The 19,665-nt window shown below is 48.9% G+C and overlaps 2 protein-coding genes across 2 annotated transcripts in view; one reads left to right on the plus strand and one right to left on the minus strand.

The window, feature by feature from the left end:
• SND1 (staphylococcal nuclease and tudor domain containing 1) overlaps window positions 1-19,665 on the plus strand; it is a 440,010-nt gene that overhangs the window by 370,907 nt on the left and 49,438 nt on the right. The window lies entirely within an intron of this gene.
• LRRC4 (leucine rich repeat containing 4) lies at window positions 3,302-7,684 on the minus strand. The gene is made up of 2 exons (XM_030825493.1): window positions 7,153-7,684; window positions 3,302-6,981 (listed from the first exon to the last, which is right to left on the minus strand). The coding sequence occupies exon 2, from the start codon at window positions 6,879-6,881 to the stop codon at window positions 4,920-4,922; it is 1,962 nt and encodes a 653-aa protein (XP_030681353.1). The 5' UTR covers window positions 6,882-6,981; window positions 7,153-7,684; the 3' UTR covers window positions 3,302-4,919.

A 19,665-nucleotide genomic window follows, 5' to 3' on the forward strand; every position in this document is an offset into this window, starting at 1 on the left:
ATACAATGTTCAAGAATAGGGGTGGTGATGGCGGCTTCTCTGTTGATCTGTGTGTTTGTGTGTATTGTCAAATAACTGTTATCTAGCATTTGCTGTATGGTGTGGAGCACTAAGTGTGAGATCTATATCACAGACATACATATATAATTATGTATGTAAAATTTCAATTCTCACAATCTGTGAAGTACTGAGGTAGACAGTAATATTGTCTGTATTTTTTAGGTGAAGAAACTGAGTCTTTTTCCAAAGTCACACAGCTAGTAAGTGATGGAACTAGGATTCAACACAGGAAGACTGGCTACAGAGTCTGTGCTTGTAAGCACTATGCTGTATTGCTGTGTGTGTGTGTATTTCACTCATCTAGTTCCTGAAGCCCTTATCACTGCTCCAAGAAGTAATTTATTTCATTTTAATTTAAAGCAAAGATGAAAACAACATTAACCTACTGTCCAAACCATTCCCCTTGCATAGGAGAGGGGTGCTTCCTGAAAGGAGTGAGACCAAGAGAGTTGCTTTGAGCCAAAAGCTGCCTTGCAGTTTAGCTGAGGCAGGATTTAGAAATGGCGTGAACAGTGCCTGCATTAGCCGATGGCATGGAGTGCTGAGTGCCAGCAGAGGAGATAAAATCAGACATATGTTTGGATATAAATGTTCCTCTCTCTCTCTTTTCTAATTTTAAGCCCCTGCTGCTTTGTTGCAGTGAAATGATGGAGCCTTAATTATAGGCCCTGGCCCCCTGAGGTAGAAGCCTGGGGTGAGTAAGGCCCACTTAGCCCTCTCCTCCCAGTCTCTACCCATTACCACGGAAAGAAGCCGGAGACCATAGACTGACCCTCTTCCCAGACAACAATAGGAATTGTCTTGCAGGGACTCTGCTGGTTGTTCCACCGCACCCAGCAAGTTGCTGGCCTCAATACACCTTAAATAGCCATGATGAAGCTAATGTCTCTAGGCCTTAGAAACTAGCCTATCTACCTTTACTCCGTTGTTAATAGGATGCAGCTGAAGGGTGTTAAAAAGTCCTGGAGCACATTGTAGAAGTGGCAGCTACAGCATGGCACTTAAAGAGCTAGAGCTGGGGTAGATAGAGTGGAGAAGAGGAGTGAAAGACCCTCCCAGTATTCTCATTATTGAGCTGGGTAAGCAAAAACCACTCCATTATGGGGAACCTCTGTGGTCCAGTAGGTGTTTTAAGACCTCCTCTACACTGCAGAGTTTCCAAGGCTGGGAAGAGGCCAAGCCACCTTTTCTCACTGTAAAACACCAAGTCTTACCTACTTCACTCCTTCCCCTTTAGCTGTCACCCTGTGGGATCCTGCAGTTTCTGTCTGCCATTGGGCCTAAGAATCAGGAAACGGTTATGTAGAGTCCTGATAATCTAACCCCTTAGCACATGAGAAGGCATTATAGCCAGTTCTAAAGAGAGTGAACAGCTCTAAGGGATAAGGGAACACAGACGTATCTTAGGAAGGTCCCATTTTAACTGTGTTTTGCTAGTTAAGTATGTTCTTGATAGCCAATAGCAGCCTGGGTGAGAAAGCACATTGACTCAGGAGTCAAGAGACCTGGGCTTTTAGTCCCACCTCCTCCACTAGCAGTGTGACCTTAATGTCTTTTAATTTCTCTGGGGCTCAGTTTCTTTGACTGTAAAATGTGAAGGGATTAGACTAAATGATTTTTCACGGCCTTCAGTTCTATAATGACAATTCTCTAACTCCATATCATCAGCAAGAGTCTTTACATCCAATGTGTTGCTATAACTACCTCCCAAAGAGCTACTGACCCGTGTTCCATTTCTAGGTAACAAACCTTGGCCTGGCCAAGGATGAGTCACAGCATTCACGGCTGCATTTTTGGTACTCACGGGATGCCTCTCTGAAAAGCTGTCCCAAGTGCCTGCTACAGAGGAGGATATACCCATGATAGCAAAGGAAGGTTACTGCTGTAAAAGTGGAAACTGCACAGATCAAAGGGCAGGCCTACTGGGGTAAGGAACTCTCCCTGCAGCTCTGAGGATACTTAAATCTAGGATCCATATTCTTAGTCTCCCCCAACTCCTTTGAGGTTCCTTTCAAAAGTCCATCTCCCACATATTGGAGCTGAATATAGTCTTCCTTGGGACAAATGCATTTGTCCATAGGACTCTTTCCCGAGATTGTTTTAGGCCCATTTCTGTACCTCTCCCCTCAGACTGTTAGCCACAGACCCTTAGTCATTGCAAAGTTACTGCATAATTCCCTGTCTGCTCAAATAGTTGTCAAAAAAAAAAAAAGGGGGGGGGTTAGGAAATTGGCTCCTCATCCTCATTTCTGAAACAGCAACTTCCTCCGCAATTTTCTCTGAATGCATACCCAGGAAGCTGTTTTAAACAGCCTGAGTTGTGTCTTGCGGCACTAGGAAAGGGAGTAATTTCTTGCCTTTTCACCTGGTCCTAGCCAAGTTCCACCCTTTGCTCTCCTGCAGTTTTCTTTTTATTGGGGGTATGGTAAAGGAGAGGCAGGAGGAACGGATCTTTGGTGCCTAGAACTGTGAGTGGTAGTTTATAAGTGTGTGCCCATACATATGTGCTGGCACACTGATACCCAGAAATGATGTATATACCCAAGAGGATTAAGAATTGGCCCTTTCTTAGCCAACTGCTGCAAAGTGCTGCCTGCCTCTCTTTCCCTCCTCAGTGCCAAAGAGTTCACACCCACTCAGTCCCAATTCCCTGCATTAGTATAAATACTAGCACTGAAGAAATGCAGGGTCCTGATTCATGCAGCCTCTCTGGACATTATTACTTGGTAAGCATCAGGAGACAGACACCTACCACCAAGACATGTTTGGATTATTTAGCACCCAGAGAACAGAAGCAACACTGCCTGTGGGAAATTTAAGCCAAACTACATTATTGCAGACCTCTGAAATCCAGGTCCCCCAGGTTCCTCGGGTAGAGCTCGTGCTGCCTGACCAGCAGCTTCTGCTGAGGTGGCATTTAACTTTTGGCCAGGTCCCAGGAGCTGAGGCTGACCCATTTCCCCTGCTTTTCCAGGGCATAGGGAATTTGATTATACCCCCAACAAAGCCAGGGACTAACACAGTTAGCTTGTGGAAGGTGCACTAGAATCGGGGTGCTTTTATTTAAGCTAAGGAAAGGTTGACAGCTTTAGCATTTTCCCATACTTGAAAATAATTTAACATTTGTCTTTCCCCCATCATACCTCTACCCTCCCCTCCCTGCTTTTTTATTAAATAGAAATGATTGGCTCATAAGAATCTATAGGTTCAGGGTCTTATTCAATTTAACCCTTTGGGGACATTGAATTAAAAATTCAACAATATTTATTAAAATACAAAAATACACTTTTCTCACATTACAATCAGTGTTCTTTTGTTGGCAATTCCCCACCCCCACCCATACCACCCCCTTTCAAATCTGAACCCCTTATTTCCTTTTAAAGCTAAAATAATAACTGAAAGAAGTTACATCATTAAATGGACCAGAATAACAGAGATCTCTGCCTTCCCCACCCATGCCCACCCTTTCTCTTCCACCTTCTCCTGAGGTGGCCTGGGAGAGGGAAGCTTCCCCTCAGTGTGCTCCATTCAACAGGACCCCTTGTGGAACTCCATGTGTGCATGCGTTGTCACTTGTAACTGTGGATCTCACAGCTTTTTTGTGAACCATCCTGGTTGGGAAAGGCTTCATTACTTTACATGATTAGCCTGTACCCTTTTTTCGTCTCTCCCTTTTCTTTGCTACTCATGTTCTGCCCCCACCCCATCACCACAACCAGTTGACATCCGCTGTAATAATCCCTAATGAATCAGCATTTAGAAGAGTCACCAAATCACAAGCATGAGAAAAGCTTCCACTCCCAAGCTCCCCAATTCAGGCTTCTCCTCCCTCTCCACCTTAAAACAAACAAAATCTTTTTTAAAAATCATAAAATGCCATCGTCTACAATCATGTGTCAGATTCCAGGAACAACAGGTGGACATGGCACAATGCTAATTTATGGCCTCCTGTGAATACATTCTCTCTGCTTTACCCTCCCTTCCCACCCCCCTGCTGCCGCACCCCTTCAGGGGCCTCCTCCTCCTCCTGGGAAACCCTGAATAGACACATGCCTTGCAGAGTGGGTTAAGCCCAACTGCAGGAATCTGGTGCAATGTGAAAGCATTAGACTGAGAGCTACGCCAGCTCCCGTCCTTCTCTGCTCCTTCCTAAGCATTCTGTCAGGCAAGGCACATGTGTGTCCCAGTGCACAGACCCCCAAGACTTGTGCACATGGACAAAGACTCAGCCCCTTTAAGGGTTCGTTTGAATTTTGGTGGTTTTCCTGCTTAAAATACATGTACAGATCTATCTTCCCCTTAGCCTCTGAAGAAAAATATTATTGCCACTAACATTTTGGCACAGTACAAATTCATGGTGCTTTTCTTTTTTGTATTTTTTTAATAAGATAATTCTGCAAAGACAGCTCTCGGCTTAAGAAAGATGTCTGTAGAAATGGATATTCCTGTGTCCTATGAAAGCATCTTCTAAAAAATGACAGATTCAGTCTATCCCTCTTGCCCCCTCAGCAGCCCACATCCTACCTCTTTAGGGATGTTTGTTGTTTTAGTTTATTTTATCTCAGCAATTTCAACCTTATACCAGAAATCCCTTCTGGCAGCATAGCAAGTTAACTTGTGGCTTGTACCCCACAACGTTCCCAGGATTCCCCCCACCCCCTTTAAATAGAACTTACAAGTTAGAAAATATTTTTGTTTTGACTTTTTGTTTTTAAATTTTAATATAATCTGTTTTTTTAACCAGCCCATAGATTTAATATATAAGCATATACAAGAAAAAGTCTCTCCCCACTCTGTACAAAAGTTGCTGTCTTTGTGTGCATTCTATTGCATTTTATAAGTTTTTTGGGGGAAGGGAGTCATATTTGAGTTTCCTGTACCTTGTCCTTGGTATGGGTCTGAATTATATAAGGTTCAGAGATAGTGGTGACTGTGGGGTGCAGAGAGTTCCCCAGGCTGTTTTCTGTCCAGTGGGCCCCATGTGCTGGTTTGTAGGTGTTGTAGTTAATATGGTCATGAATTGTGGGCAGCACTACTGCCCCCTCACCTGATACACCGGACGGAGCTGCTGTTGCTGCTGCGGATGTTGCTGCTGGGATGTCTTCGTCCACCTGGATAATCTCAACAGTCCGGGCAGCTGTGACTGTACTCCGCTGCTGGTGCCGCTTACGAAGTTTATAGAAGACAATCAACATGGCGGCAGCTAGCAGAGTCACTGCCACAAAGCAACCAATGATGATCTTGGTGGTCTTCATGACTTCATCCAGGCTGGTCTGCATCTTGTCAGTGGTGTCTGTCGCGGGTACTGCCACCTGCTTGGGCACACGGGTGGTCTGAATGAGCACCGTGGTAGAGGTGGTATATGCCGGCTGGTAACCAGTGGACGTGGTAGGAACAGGCTTGTACTTTCGCGTTGTGTCCTCAGGCGAGATCTCCGTGGTCTCCACTGTTACTGTGGTGAAGAAGCTGTAGTTGGAGGTGTTGAGCTCAGCCGTGCTCACATTGAGGTAGGCCGAGGCATTGGAGTTGCCTGCCACATTGGTCACCATGCATGTGTACACCCCAGTGTCTGAAAGCAGCACGTGGGAAAAGTTCAAGGTGCCGTCGTTGAGGACAGAGATCCTTGGGTGGCGGGAGGCGTGGCTGAGCACTGTCCCATTGGGCAGCAACCACTTCACGGAGGACATAGGGGGAGTCCGACACTTAAGTTCTGCCATCCGACCCTCAGAAATGTTGAGGTCTCGAGGTGCATCCATGATGAAGGGGGCAGAGCACTGGAAGGAGGCCTGGTCCACCTCCACGAGGTAGCGGCCTCGCATGTGCATGGGAGCATGACAGCGGCCACAGCAGGTGGAATTGGTGGGTATATACTCTCGAAGCCACCAGGCTAGCCACAGAATGTCACAATCACAGTTCCAAGGATTGTGGTGTAGGTGCAACTCCACCAGGTACCTCAGTGGGGTAAAGAGGTCATGGGGCAAAGAAGAGAGGTTATTGTGGGCCAAGTTGAGTTCCACAAGTGAAGCCAGCCCGTCAAAAGCATTCCGCTCAATCAGGCTGACCTGTGAGTTCATGACCCAGAGCTTCTTGAGGGAGCTCAGGCCATGGAAGGAGCCAGGCCTGATCTCAGGGAAGTGGTTCCCTGACATCTCCAGCTCCTCCAGCCCCACCAGGGGGGTGAGATTGGGCATGTCTTTAATGTTGCACATGCCCAAGTTCAGGTACTTGAGGTTGAACAGCCCCTCAAAAGCTCCCTCAGAGATATACTCCAGCTTCTTGAGCTCCCCCAAGTCCAGGCGCATGAGGGAGGGCACCCGGTTGAAGGCGTAAGAGGGGATGCTTTCGATGGGGTTGTTGCGAAGCCAGAGCTCCCGCAGCTTGGACAGGTATTCAAAGGCCCCGCTAGGGATGACTGTAAGCCAGTTGTCGAACAGTTCCAGGGTGTTGAGGCTGGCCAGGCCGTTGAAGGCCCCCACCTCAATCTGCCGGATGGAGTTCCTGCCCAACTGCAGGACCTCCAGGTGGTGGAGGTGGCGGAAGGTGTCGGCCTGGATCATCTGGATGTTGTTCTCCATGAGGTTGAGGTACCGGGTGTTCGAGGGAATACCCTGCGGGACCTCGGAGAGGCCCCGGCGCGTGCACACCACCTTGCTGAACTGGTTACTGCACGAGCAGACGGAGGGGCAGTTCTGGGGCCCGGCTGAGGCGGCAGCAGCGATGGCTGCACACAGAATCCACACTTGCGCCGTGAGGTAGACGACCGGGAGCAGGATGGCATTCCAGGTGTGGTGGTGCACAGTTACCTGCCACAAGAGCTTCATGGTGTGGCACGTTCATAATTCACCATCGCCTGGGATTTTGGCTCGGAAAGGAGAACCAGCCCTACCCCGGCTTAAGTGAGCTAGGAGCTCCTCTTTCCATCTGGAGAAGGAGGTGGGGAGGGGGCGATTAGAGAGACGGAGCGGATCGGCCGAAAAAAATCCTGCCAAACTCGAGCGGCCCCTCGTCTCCCAACCCACCCTCAAGGCAAGCCCTCCGAAGCTACGACTCTCCCACACTGCAACCGTCCCCACCCAGTTCGCCGTCACCTACCTCGGAAGGAAGGCAGGAAAGCACTGGCGTGGTGTCCTTAAGCTTTCTCCACGGGAGCTGGGCACCTCGTTCCCATTCCGACTTCTTAGTTTTAATTAACAAAAGGGGGAAGTGGTGGGGGCGGGGAGGGCAGAGGGGAGGGGAGGGGAGGGAAGGGGTGGGGGAGACAAAATGGCCTCTAGTAAATCCGGAGCCGGAGCCGGAGCCGAAGCCGGCGAAGCCGCGGAGTTGAGGCGCGCCTGGGAGAGCCAAGGCCCGGCGGGCTATGCAGGTGCATGCCCCCCCCTCCGCCCGAGGAGCGGCGCCACCAGCGCTTCCCGGCTTTGTCCTTGGACCCTGGCACCGGCTCGCTCCAGCCGCGGGGGAAGGCGCTTCATCGCCAAAGTGCGCTCCGGCGGCCCCGGCCCGCTCTCCGGGCCGCCGCCGGAGGGAGTGCGGGGGCGCCCCGAAGCCGCCCAGGCCGCACTCGCTTGATGCTGCGCTCCCTCTCCCGGCGTTGGCCGCTCCGGGCCGGCGGCAGCTGATTGCGGTCGTGAGCTCGCCGGGCGGCGAGAGTTAAGAGGTGTTCGCGGCGCCTTCGCCCTCCCCAGACACACACCCCCTTTCTCCTCGCCTCTTCTCGGAAGGTGGAAGAGACAAAAACGGGGGTCAGTTCTCCAGTCCGCCGGCTGCCGGCGCGCAGGGCGGCGATCAGTCCGGCCCCCGAGGACCAGCGGCGTGGCGGCTGCGCCCGGACCCGGTCCGCCGGCCGGAGGAGCGCGCGGCGCCCGCGGTCGCGCCCGCACCGCAGGCCCCTTCAGAGAGTCCGGGGGCGGGCGCGGGTCCGGCGGCGGCGGCCGCAGCCCCCGGCGGCGCGCAACCGCCCGTCGCCGCCCGCCGCTGCCCGGCCCCCGGCGCGCCGCCGGCTCCGGCTTTGTGCGGAGGGAGCGAGTTCGCGGCTTCGGCTCCCGGCGCCCTCAGTGGCCGCGCCGCCAGCGGACTGCTGCAGCGGCGTGAGCAGCGGGGGTCGCGGCTGCGGGAAACGCTCCGGAGCCCGGCAACATAGTCTCCGCTGGCTAGCGGCGGCGGCGGCGGCAGCAGCGGGGCCCCTGCGCGCGGCGCCCACCGTCTCCTCCTCGCGCCGGGCTCGCGGTGTTGCAGGCGGCAGCCACGCAGACTGCTCTCTCATCCTTTTGTCCTTCAGTCAGAACGTGAATGTACTGCTGACGCATACTGTTCTGGGAGAAGATTAGCGTGATGCAGTGCTCTTATGTATTAGCGCCGCTCCCCCTCCGCCGCCTGCCTCGCGGGGTTAACGCCGGCGCCGGCCGGCGCCGCGCAGCCCCGCGCCTCCGGCCGCCAGTCTTCCTCCTTCCTCCTTCCTTCCTCCTCTCTTCCTCTCTCCCCCTCCCCCCTCCCCCCTCCCCGGGCCGCTTCCTCCCCGCCCCCTCTAGACTAGCGGAGCGGGGCCAGGGCGAGCGGGCGAGCGAGCCGGAGTGAGCGTCAAGTGAGGGGCCGCGCGCAAGTCGCAGGCGTTCGCAGCTATTTTGGGCCGGTCGGAGGGAGCAGTTGGGTGGCCGCTGATAGGCTGGAGCGGCGCGGGGCTGCGGCGGGAGAGCCCGCGCCGGCCCCCGCCCTCCGGCCCGCACCCAGGGCCCTCTGGCTCTGAAGAGCGGGGCTCAGGGGCCCAGCGGCGCGCGGCGGGGATGCTGCATTTGGCCTGCCTCTCGCCCGGCCCGCGTCATCCTCACCCCCGCTGACTGCTGACGGGGCGCCTCGCCGCGCCGCCCGGGCCGCAGACTCGCGCTCGGAGTTCGGAAGTGCGTGGTGGGGACTCGGGGGACAGCGGCGGGGGCCACGAGGCTCCCAGGACCGAGAGCCCGGGCTTCGCTGCTGCACTGCCGCCGGCCCCTCCTTCGCTCTGCCTCACCTCTCCTGTGCTCTCACTGGGGCTTTAAATGAGAGTTTCCCTAATGAGGGTTGCGGGGGCGGGAAACAGTGGCAGGAATGACCAAATGCGATGAGCTGGGGAATGACAACCTGGGACAGCACAGAGGCCGGCAGGAAGGATTGAGGTGAACTCCCGGAGCCCACGACACAGCCCGTTCATTCATGGAGCTGCAGCCGCGGCTTCTCAGTCTTCGCTGGCTGGAGTCGCCCCTTGCTCCCCGCTGTCCCCAGAGAACTGGGGGAAGGGAGGCGGGCGGCTGAGCCCCCTACCCTGTGAGCTCTCCAGCCCTTCCTTGGCTAGGACTCTGAGAAGAACTGCGTAGCAGCCAGGGGTAGCGGTTGGGAGTGGGGGTGGAATTCTTGCTCCTATTTCTGGTAGGAGACCTTAAGGCATTTGACAGACTAGTGTAGGAGAACAGGACTAGGTCAGCTTTTTCCCACCCGCCCTGAAAAAAGACTGCCTCTTTCTCTGCCGACTGTGGGTGGGGCAATCTGTAGCTGAGTCCTGGGAAGCCGGTCCAGTAGAATATAGCGTGGCTTAATGTCCCTTCCCTTCAAGAGCTGCCTCCAGACTCCTCATCCCCCACCCCTCTCCCCGTGTGATTTCTGGCAGGCTCGCTTGATAAACCCTTATCACCTGCGCGTGGGCTGTTGCTTAAGAACGAGGAGGTCCCAGATTTCTCAGCTCTCTGGTTTCTACCACACCCATTTCTGAGTATTGTCTTTTGTCCAGTAACCTGAACCTCTTTAAATACGCCATGGAATACTTGAAGTCCTGGAAACGGTTCCTTTGTAGGCAAGTTGGAGTCCCCATTCTTTACCAAGACCTTTCTGTTACCATTTGCTGTCAAATAATAACCTTGATAGTTTCTATTTATTGAACCCTTACTCTGTATTCCACTGCAGCCCTATTATTCATTTTATATGAGTCAAACATGTTGCCTAGGGTCACTAGTAAGTGATAGTGGATTTGAGCCTCAGCATGTCTCAGATGTCAAGAAACTTGGATGTGGAAGTGATTCCCCAAAGTATTCTCCTGGTGGGATGAGAACTCAGGTTTCATTCATCCACTTCAACAGTCATTTACTGGGATGCTTATCTACTATGTACCATCCACCATACCAAAAACTTATATCTGTTCTTGTTTAATCTTCATTTACCCAGTGAAAGTAATTGCCACACTTGTCTCCATTTCACAGATGAAGGCGCTTAGAGCTCAGGCAGGCAAATAACTTGCCCAAGGTCACACACTAGAAAGTAACAGAGCCAGCCTTTCCATCCAGCCTTCAAACCCTGAGTGTGATGTTTTCATCACTAACAAGAATGCCTGCTGTGTCTACTCTGCATAGAGTAAATGGTGGAGACAAGTGGAGGGGGGAGGAGAGAAAGACTGTAGGAAAGTTCAGTGAAGGATGTGTCAGAGAAGATGAAGGGTAGGAGACGGGCTGAGAAAATGAATTCTCATCAAGAAAAAGAATGAGGGAGACATGGAGGTAAATCAAACCCTGATACTAATTCTATCTGTGCCCCTTAGCAGCTCTTTTTATGTCTTGACTGAAACCCTATCCGCATATCCTTAGTCTCAAGCAGGACACTACCGTCTAGTAGACTCAAATGTGAACCTAGCTTGACAGGACTGTGGAGGACACTCAGACTTTCTGGTGAGAGGTTCTGCTCCTTTATAGCTGGCACGGACCTAGTAGAGTCGTCTATTGCCCGAGGAGACCCCTGGCGAGGGTCTAGATGGCAACGATTAAGTATGACTCTCCCTCCTTCCTCAGGCAACAGGGGCTCTGCCTGGGCTGGTCCCCTGCTACTGTAGGCAAATTCAAACCCTGTCTGTTCAGCTCCAGGCTCCACAAATGAAAGCTGCTGCCCCTCACTATAAAGGTAGATGAAAGTGGGGGCCGACCTGGGTCAGACCAGTACTTAGTAATGAGGTTGTCTCTCAGTAAGTATTTGTGACTGCCATCCATGAAGGTGACTATGCCCAAGCTCTGTCGAGCTCTACACCAGGCTTCTTTGCCCCCTGTAAGCCAGCTGGGCCAGGAAAGCACCATTGAACCTGCTAACTGGACTACAGAGGAGGCTGTGGGGCTGTCGTTGCACACAGCCCTTCTGAGCTAAAAGTGGGACTGCAGCTTCTCATTTTGGTAACCCAAGTACCATCTAGCCATGGCATCTTGCTCCTCACCGCCCGTGGCTCTGACTGCTTCTTGGATTTGGAATGGTGCCACCAAAGAATAAGAAGGGAAGAAGGCTACTTAAACCCTAAGAGGAAGAGGCCTGGATTCAGATTGTTTTCACTTGCAGTTTCACACAGGGAGACTGCTGTGATAATGCCAGAGAGAGCTTAAAAAGCCAGCAGTGATTGGGCAAGGCCTGTGTCTGCAGCCTGGTATTGTAGAATGAGCCCTGTGCTAAGATTGGGATACCTGAGTTCTAGTCCCCTTTCTGCCACTGATTAGACATGTGACAAATCTTAAAATAGCTCTAAACATCAGTTTTTCCATTTATAAAATCAAGGAAATGGATTAGAAAGTTTCTTACCACTCTCTTAGTACATGATTCCTGCCCCATCTCAGATATGTAGCTCTGTGAAGAAGGTTGATCCTTTAGGACTGTAGCCAAGTCTTGGAAATGGGCCACAAAGTTAAGTGAGAATGCTTTCTTCATTTAATCTAGAGATCCACAGTGCCGGAGCAGAGCAAATTGGACTGTGTTTTCCCAGCTGCTAAAAAGACACATAGATCACAGAATGTTAAACTAAAATGGACCTTGGAGATTATCTGGATTTAACCTCTCACTTTGCAGATGTCACTGATAAAGCTCAGAGAGGCAGAGTGACTTACCTAAAGCTACATGACTGATTAGTATCAGAGTCTGTCCTTTCTAACCTCAGTTCCTCAGTCAAAGTGACAATGTATGGCTAATTGGCATTTAAACCTGGGCCTTGAACATATTTCCAAATGCCTGTCTAATGTGGGCTTATATGCCAGTGCAACTATGCTTTGCTGGATTGGGATAAAGAAGAGTCTTAAATAGCACCAGTCTGCACTTCCTAGTGACTTTGGGTCCCCAATAGAAAATGACAGAAATGGTCATCTAGAGGACCCAGGACTCTCCCACCCAGCCAGGATAATTGGGTTCCTTAGTAAAGCCCAGGGCTAGACCACTCCCTAACCTGATATGCATCCCTGAGGCATTATCCTGAGCAGCCACTAGATGTCCATAATGCCTCATAGGGTGTTCCAGGAGTGAGCGGGGTATGGTTTTGCCACCAAATAGGCTTTGGGGCCTCTTTTAAGGGTTGGTCCGTCAGTGGCAGGAACAGAACAGGAGCAAAGACATAAAAGGAATTTGGGAAACTAGAAAGAAAAAAGTAGTATGGAAATTGCCCTCCACAAAGGGAAGGAAAGATATCAGTTGGTGAATCAGTAATAATAAAAAGTAGGAATGGTCTGCATGGAAATAGTGACTGCCTTCTTTCCAAGGTAATGAACACATTGTGTGTGTGTGTGTGTGTGTGTGTGTGTGTGTGTGTGTGTGTGTGTCTTAGTTCCACCCACGTGTGCAAACACCTATCAGGGACAACTAGCCACGAATTTTCTGTTTAATAAGTAAAATCAGAATTGCAAAGGGAAGGTTATTTTTCTTGCCTGTGATCCCATAGTGAGGCTGGCTGTGCCATTACTACCCACAGTCATAAAGGGAATGGATTTTATTCCTGGAGCCTGATGATTCAAGGCAAGACAGCTGTTCTAGAGTTACCCACTCTTCTGAGTGTGCTTAGAATCCACTGTTCTTTTCCCCCAAGGACTCAGCTCTTTAAGGAAGTCAGAAGGGAGTGGACAATAAAGGATAAAAAAGCATTCTCCCTCCAGGTCCCATCAAGAGCAATTTTTAAAAACCTTGGCTAAGAAAAGACACAGTGCTTAGTACAAATGGTAAAGAGAGAGAATGGAGAGGCCTTTCCCTCTTCTCTAAGACTAAGTTTCTAGGGCTTACAGTTTCTTTGTGGGCTGTCAGGCTCGAGTGATGGGGCAAACCTCCCAGCTAGCACTCTGCCTCCTCTTTTGGAATAGTTTGCACGTGGTCTAGCCACAGTCACTTACATGTTCAAATTGAAAAGAGAGGTTCAGCCAGGAGCCCTGAAAATGCACTTCTGTAGGTACACTGGCCCATTCCAGGCCCTTGTGGCTTTTCCTCTTTAATTGCCTATGTATGGCAGTAATAATGGTTTTAATAGCAACATTTACTGCAGCGTTGATAGGTACTTGGTACTGCATTAAGTTACATGTATTTGCTCCTCACAACAGCTCTGTGAGATGGGTACCATCAGATTTCCCCATTTTGCAGATGAATTTAAGAAGTGTTCTCAGGATCACAGAACTGACTACTAATGAGTGATTAAATTTTTTTCTTGAGGCTGCCATAACAAATCACCACATAGTTGGTGATTTAAAGCAGAAATATATTCTCTCACAGTTCTGGAGGCTAAAAGTTCAAAATCTGGCAGGGCTGCACTCCCTCCAGAGGCCCTAGGGGAGAATCATTCCTTGCCTCTTGCCCCTGCCAGCTTCTGGTGGCTGTCAGCCTTCCTTGATTTATAGCTGTATCACTTCAGTCTCTGCCTCCATGGCCACATTGCCTTCTCCTTTTCTGTCTGCCTCTCTCCTCTTTGTGACTTACAAGGACACCTGTCATTGGATTTAGGGCCTACCTGGATAATCCAGGATGATCTCCTTATCTCAAGATCCTTAATTTAAATGGGTCTTTGCAGACATCATTTTCAAATAGGTTAACCGTCACAGGGTTCTGGGAATGAGGCTGTACCCCTATTTTTCTAGGGTTTCATTCAGCCCATTACAGTGATAGAGCCAGGTTTCAGTCTCAGTACAGAGCCCAAACTCAACCACTGTGATGCTGTGATGTGCCATTTAAGATGAAGGGGAAAGGGACAATGCATCTGACAACCAGCAGGTGACTCTTCCCTATACCTGTGCCTGTGAAGGGTAGGGGAGCCAAGCAGGAGCTGTGTGGCTGTTGGGTCTTCCCACTGGGAAGGGAGAGAGTCTCTCAATCAGGAAACATCACATGAGCCAAGAGAACGGGGCAGGCTGACAAGACACAATCAGGAGAAATCTGTCTCTTACTTTCTGTTTCTTTCTGATTCCATTCTTAATGATTTTCTCACTTTCTCTTTACATTGTCTCTAGATTTTATCCCAAAGATATTGGAACACTTAAGCATTTACCAGTAGTAACACCAAAAGTACCTCCTGGCATTGCCACCAAATTTGGCTCCGCTGTATCTAAGTCTTAGAAATTTTGAGCTTCATGTTCATTGGAGATTAAGGGATACCTCCAGATCAGGGCCAGCAGGTACAGATGTGGAACTGAGAGCTATGAATAGAGTGGCTTTTCAGGTATCTGAAACGTAAATGTGATCATTAATCCATGCCTACACTTACAATTAGCCTCTTCACAGACACACAGTGTATGCTTAAAATTTTTCAGATTTTGGTTGGAGAAGACCCAAAACAATATTTTTTCCCAAATAGACTAATACAAAATTTGCCACATAAGAGCACATGCGTGTCTGTGTGTGTGCATGCTAGTGGGCATTATGGTGTACTGGTGGATGCCGAGCATCTCTCGAGTCAGACAGACCTGAGTCTAAACCCCAGTTCTGCTTCTTACATACCGCGTATATATAGGTTAGTTGTTTAAGCCCCAGATTCTTCACGTGTAAAGTGGGATTAATAACTTATTTCATGCTATTGTTGAACTAGAAGCAAGTAAAGGAAATCACAATCTCAGCAAATAGTAATGGTCGTAGCATCTATTATTTTCTAATATGGAAACCGGTATAGAAGAGGCCGTCTTGTTCAAAGTCAGTTATTGAGGGGATTCTTTTCTTCTAGATACCTGCTTTTGTTATTGCACCTAATTTATAACTTTCAATTCTTTGTTTAAGGTATGAGATGTTTTTCATTATTTGTTTTTAACAGTTACTGGGTTGGTTTTTTTTTTTTTTTTTGAGGTAATTTTAGACTTATAGACAGGTCAAAAATAGTACCGAGTTCCCATATGTGCTTCACCCAGCTTTCTCTTATGTGAGTTAATATCTTACATAACCACAGAACATTTATTCAAAACTAAGAAATTAATCTATTCAAGACATAGATTTTTACACTTGCCCTCTACAGTCTCTTCTCCATAGCAACCAAAGTGATCTTTGTGACAGTAGATCAGATTATGTTATTGATTTGCTTAAAATGCCCCAGTGTCTTCCTCTCATAGTTTGAATAACAACCATACTGCTTCCCATGGCCCGCAGGCCCTAAGCCTTCATCCCTGCCTGCACCTCTGCCCTCAGGTTTTATCGTCTTCCTCCTCATTCCCTGCACTTCAGCTACACTGGTCTTCTTGCTTTTCCTGGAATACTCTTACATGGTTCTCCCCATTAAGGCCTTTACTCTCCCCACAACCTAAAATGTTCCCCCACATCTTCAGGGGGCTATCCTGTCCAGAGTAGCCCCACTCATCACAGTCATATCACCCAGCTTTATTTTTCTCATTTTATTTTCCATTATCTGAAATTGTCTTGTTTATGGGCTGTCTATTGTGCATCCCCACAAGAGCAGAGGCCCCTGCATCTTGTTTCCAATACTTAGACCATAGCAGCGAGTTTATTATTTCAGAGGGATGAGGACTGTTTTTGATGTCCCACGTGGGTAAGAGCTCAGGCCTTCCTAATTTTATCAATAGCCCTAGCCCTACCCTGCTCTACTTACATTCTTTGAAGAAGCAGGTGAGAAATTGCTAGCCTGATTTTTTATTTAATACTGGAAAAATGAAGGAGAATCCTAGTGACCTTGAGGGTCTCCAGTTCTCAATTTTTAGAATTCCTAGCCCCTTGCTGACAGATTTATGAAGGAGAGTTTTATGGAGGTATCGTAAAGGCTCACGGGTTCTTGGCAGTTGTGAATATGTGAGGAGTGAGCATAGGTGCACAAATACATAATCTGTGCTCATGTACACATAAGCCTGTCATTTTCAAATTGGCTCAAGTGCATTTTCTCCAAAGGGAGTGGGGGCTGTTGAGCCTGAAATAGGGAACACCAGGACAGTAAGATCAAATGCTTTGAAAGTGGCTGTGCCAACGCTTTTTGCTAATTAAAGAATGTTAGGACAATCACCACTAGCAGCAGTAAAGGGCGCCCCATTACCTCGCTTTATGGAGAGCTGGGTAAATTTAAAGGCAGCTATAAATATCCCACTGAGTGCCGGAGCTATAGCACAGTCGGTGGGTACCTGCTGGGCAAGGAGAGGAGCCCAGAGCTTGTGGTCCCCTCTGTCTAGGGTCCTCATCTCTATTACCTGTCAGTCCCCGAATTTTGCTTGACTGAAGAAGAATTCCATCAACAAACCCTTAATTTAAAAACACTCGGGGAGACAGCAGACAGCTGTGTGTTGAGTCCGCCTGGGAGGCCAGGCTACCTGGGTCCTTCTCCAGCTTTGTCAGTGACTTTCTTTTCCTTTTGCCTGGATGGAAGATGTTTCTTTGTGTTGTAATTTTGTTTCCTTGAAACACGGGGTGTGTCACAGAAATTTAAAAAAAAAAAATCCAGGTGCAGTGTTTATGCTTTTAATCCCAGCACTTTGGGAGGCCAAGGTGGGGGAATCGCTTGAGCCTGGGAGGAGGAGGTTGCAGTGAGCTGAGATCGCACCACTCACTCCAACTCTGGTCATCAAACAGAGCAAGGTCCTATCTTTTAAAGAAAAAGAAAAATGTGACATGGTTTAAGACCTTTTTCCTGGGAATATTCTAGAGCCCCTTAACTGAGCAACTCTGTGCTCCAGAGAAAATTTTAGCATCTGTAAAGTGGAAACAAAATGGGAACATACTTTTTATACTTATCCTACGGAATTTCTGACTAAATTAAAGATTTTTAATCAGCTTGGAACTTCTCCATGTTTTTAATCTATTCAATTTGGCTTGAAACCTATTATGTCCTTTTCTGGGGTTTCTTCTTGTATCTCTTCCATGGCCTCCAAGCCGTTCTAATCCCTTGGTTTGTAGAGTGGTGCCACATTGGCACTGCCTCCTCTCTACCAGCTTTCTTGATCTGTCATTCGTTTTCTTTAGACATCAGCATCTGTAGCCATCAAGCTGCCTTGCACAGTTTGCTAATTGTTTTCAATTGTGTGCCTCCAGCTTGAGCTATGGTTAGGATTTGCCTGTTCTAGTAGTCCACTCAGTACTGGCCTAGTAACGTGAGTTCCTTGGCAAGTTCATCTGTCTCATCTAAGGAGTTCCAGGGAGATAATTAAGGGACCCATAATGGAAATGTGGGCTTGAACTTTGTCTCTCCGTAGCTGGTACTCTTCATCCCACCCCTTCCCATCTTTGAGCAAAAGGACAAGCACTATACCTTAAGAGTAGAGGGGGCCCCAGTGCAGGGGCTCCTGTCTATATTCCTAACACTACAGGAGATCGAGGATGCAGGATCGCTTAAGCCCAGGAGTTTGAGATTAGCCTGGGCAATATAGTGAGACCCCCCCCATCTCTAAAATAATAATAACAACAATTTAAAAAATAAGAGGTGGAGGGCAGCGCAGCATTGGGAACACCAGGAAACCAGCCCAGCACCCACACCACTGGCTTCCCCATGAGTCATCAAACAACCAATGGGTGAATTGGCTAACACCCAGGTTCCTGGATGCTGCGTTCCTTTTTTATTATGACTTGAGCTTCTTCAGGAGTTAGATCTATCAAGCCTCCAGTCTGCTCTTGCTCCATGTTTTTAGATGCAACTCTGTCTGCAAATGCTTCCAGTGGAAAATCACCTTTATATCTAGAGGAATTGGGGATAGGTGGACATCATGCTAGAACTCTCAGCTCCTCTATCAGATTTAGAAAGGATGAGAATGTCCCCAGTTTGTTGGTTGGCTAGTTGGTCTATTCATATACATACTCTCTCACATTTACATACTGAGTTTCTTTCATACAGCTCTGAATTTGGCTAGAACTGATTTGTTTGCTTATTTCTTTTTAACCATGGGTAACATGACCACCTTGAAACTTGTTCTGCCTTATCCCAACACCACTCCAAGCCATGAATCCCCATCTTTCAATGTTTATCTCACTACTAGCTAAGACTGCTAAGCAGGGTGTTCTGGGGAGCCTTTCATCTTGGTCCACCTTAAACTATTTCTCTGATGATCACCAGACTGAAATGGCTCTGGTTCTGATGGGGGGTGCTAAATCCCCAGCCTTTGTGCAACTGCCAGCTGGGGATCTGAGGGGTCTCCTACCATGATGCCTAGACGCTGGCAGCCTGGCTAGAAGAGCTCTCATTCTCTGTCACTTTCTTGGTGACTAGGGACAGTTTGTATGGCAGCCCAGTGAGGCTACTTGATTTGTATTCAGTGCACAAACCCTGAAAAAAAACCCGTGAGGAGCCCTGCCAGCCAGCAACTCTGAAAGGATGCTTTGTGTGAGTGAGCAGCAGTGTCTGAGATGGACAGGGACTCTCCTCCCTTCCCTGAAAACAGCCTCTCTGGCCCAGCAACTTATTGGTGCTTTGGATCTGGCACAGAGCTCCTGGGGATCCCTCCCCAAGAGGAGACCATCTTGAGATCCCAGATACACTGAGCAACTTACACCCTGTCCTTCCTGCCCTGGCTTCTGGCAGTCAGCCTCCATGAGCCAGTCAGCAGGATCCATTCAAGGTGATGCCCATGTATGCAAGAGAGACAGTAAGTGGAAAAGGGGAAGATGAACATGAACAGACCAACCAGCCAACAAACTGGGGATGTCGTCATTCTTCTCAGATGCCTGCGAAGGCTGTAGCCTCTGCTCAGCACTGCTGCCCGTCCTGCCAGACTGGTCCTTCACTCTCTCCCCAAGCAAGAGCTATGGTACCCTGAACCTGTTTGATTTCCTAACCCTTCCTTTTGCACCTATTATCTGAAAAGGGGCAGAAATAAGAATTCTGCTCCTGAACATCTGGTAGCTGCGAGGTGAAATTCTTTACCAAATTGAGACCAAGAGGTCTTCCTGCCTGATGGGAGACCAGGCCTGTCAGCACCACCACCAACCCTGTCCTGTTTTTAATGTCACTGGAGGAGTTGGCTCCTGCCAGCTGCTATCTGAGTCTGTCTCTTTTAAGATGTTATTTGTTATTAATGAGTTTTGTAAACACATAACCTTGACTCACTTGCTTAGGTGAACAAGACCATTCTCATTAAGTACTGTTTTCTGTGAAGGGAAAGAATTAAGCAGGTATTGAAGAACTTTTTAAGGGCTCACGCATACATGAGAGCCTAGAAGACAGCATCACTGGCACGTGAGTGGCAGGCTGGGCTTAGTCTTCTCCCCGCTGAATATCTCCATCTTAGGCCACATCTCTTTGTGAGAAAAGCCAAAGAGGGTGGCTGAAGTATGTTTAATCAGGTGCCCATCTCAGAGGTTACGCCAGTTCTCCCCTCTCATATTTCGGTGATGCTGGGTTTTTTTAATACCAGCCTCATCTTTACCAAATTAAAACCCTCCTTGTATCTTGTTTGCCCTAAT

Source organism: Nomascus leucogenys, chromosome 13 (assembly GCF_006542625.1).
Source record: "Nomascus leucogenys isolate Asia chromosome 13, Asia_NLE_v1, whole genome shotgun sequence".
Taxonomy (NCBI): Eukaryota; Metazoa; Chordata; class Mammalia; order Primates; family Hylobatidae; genus Nomascus; species Nomascus leucogenys.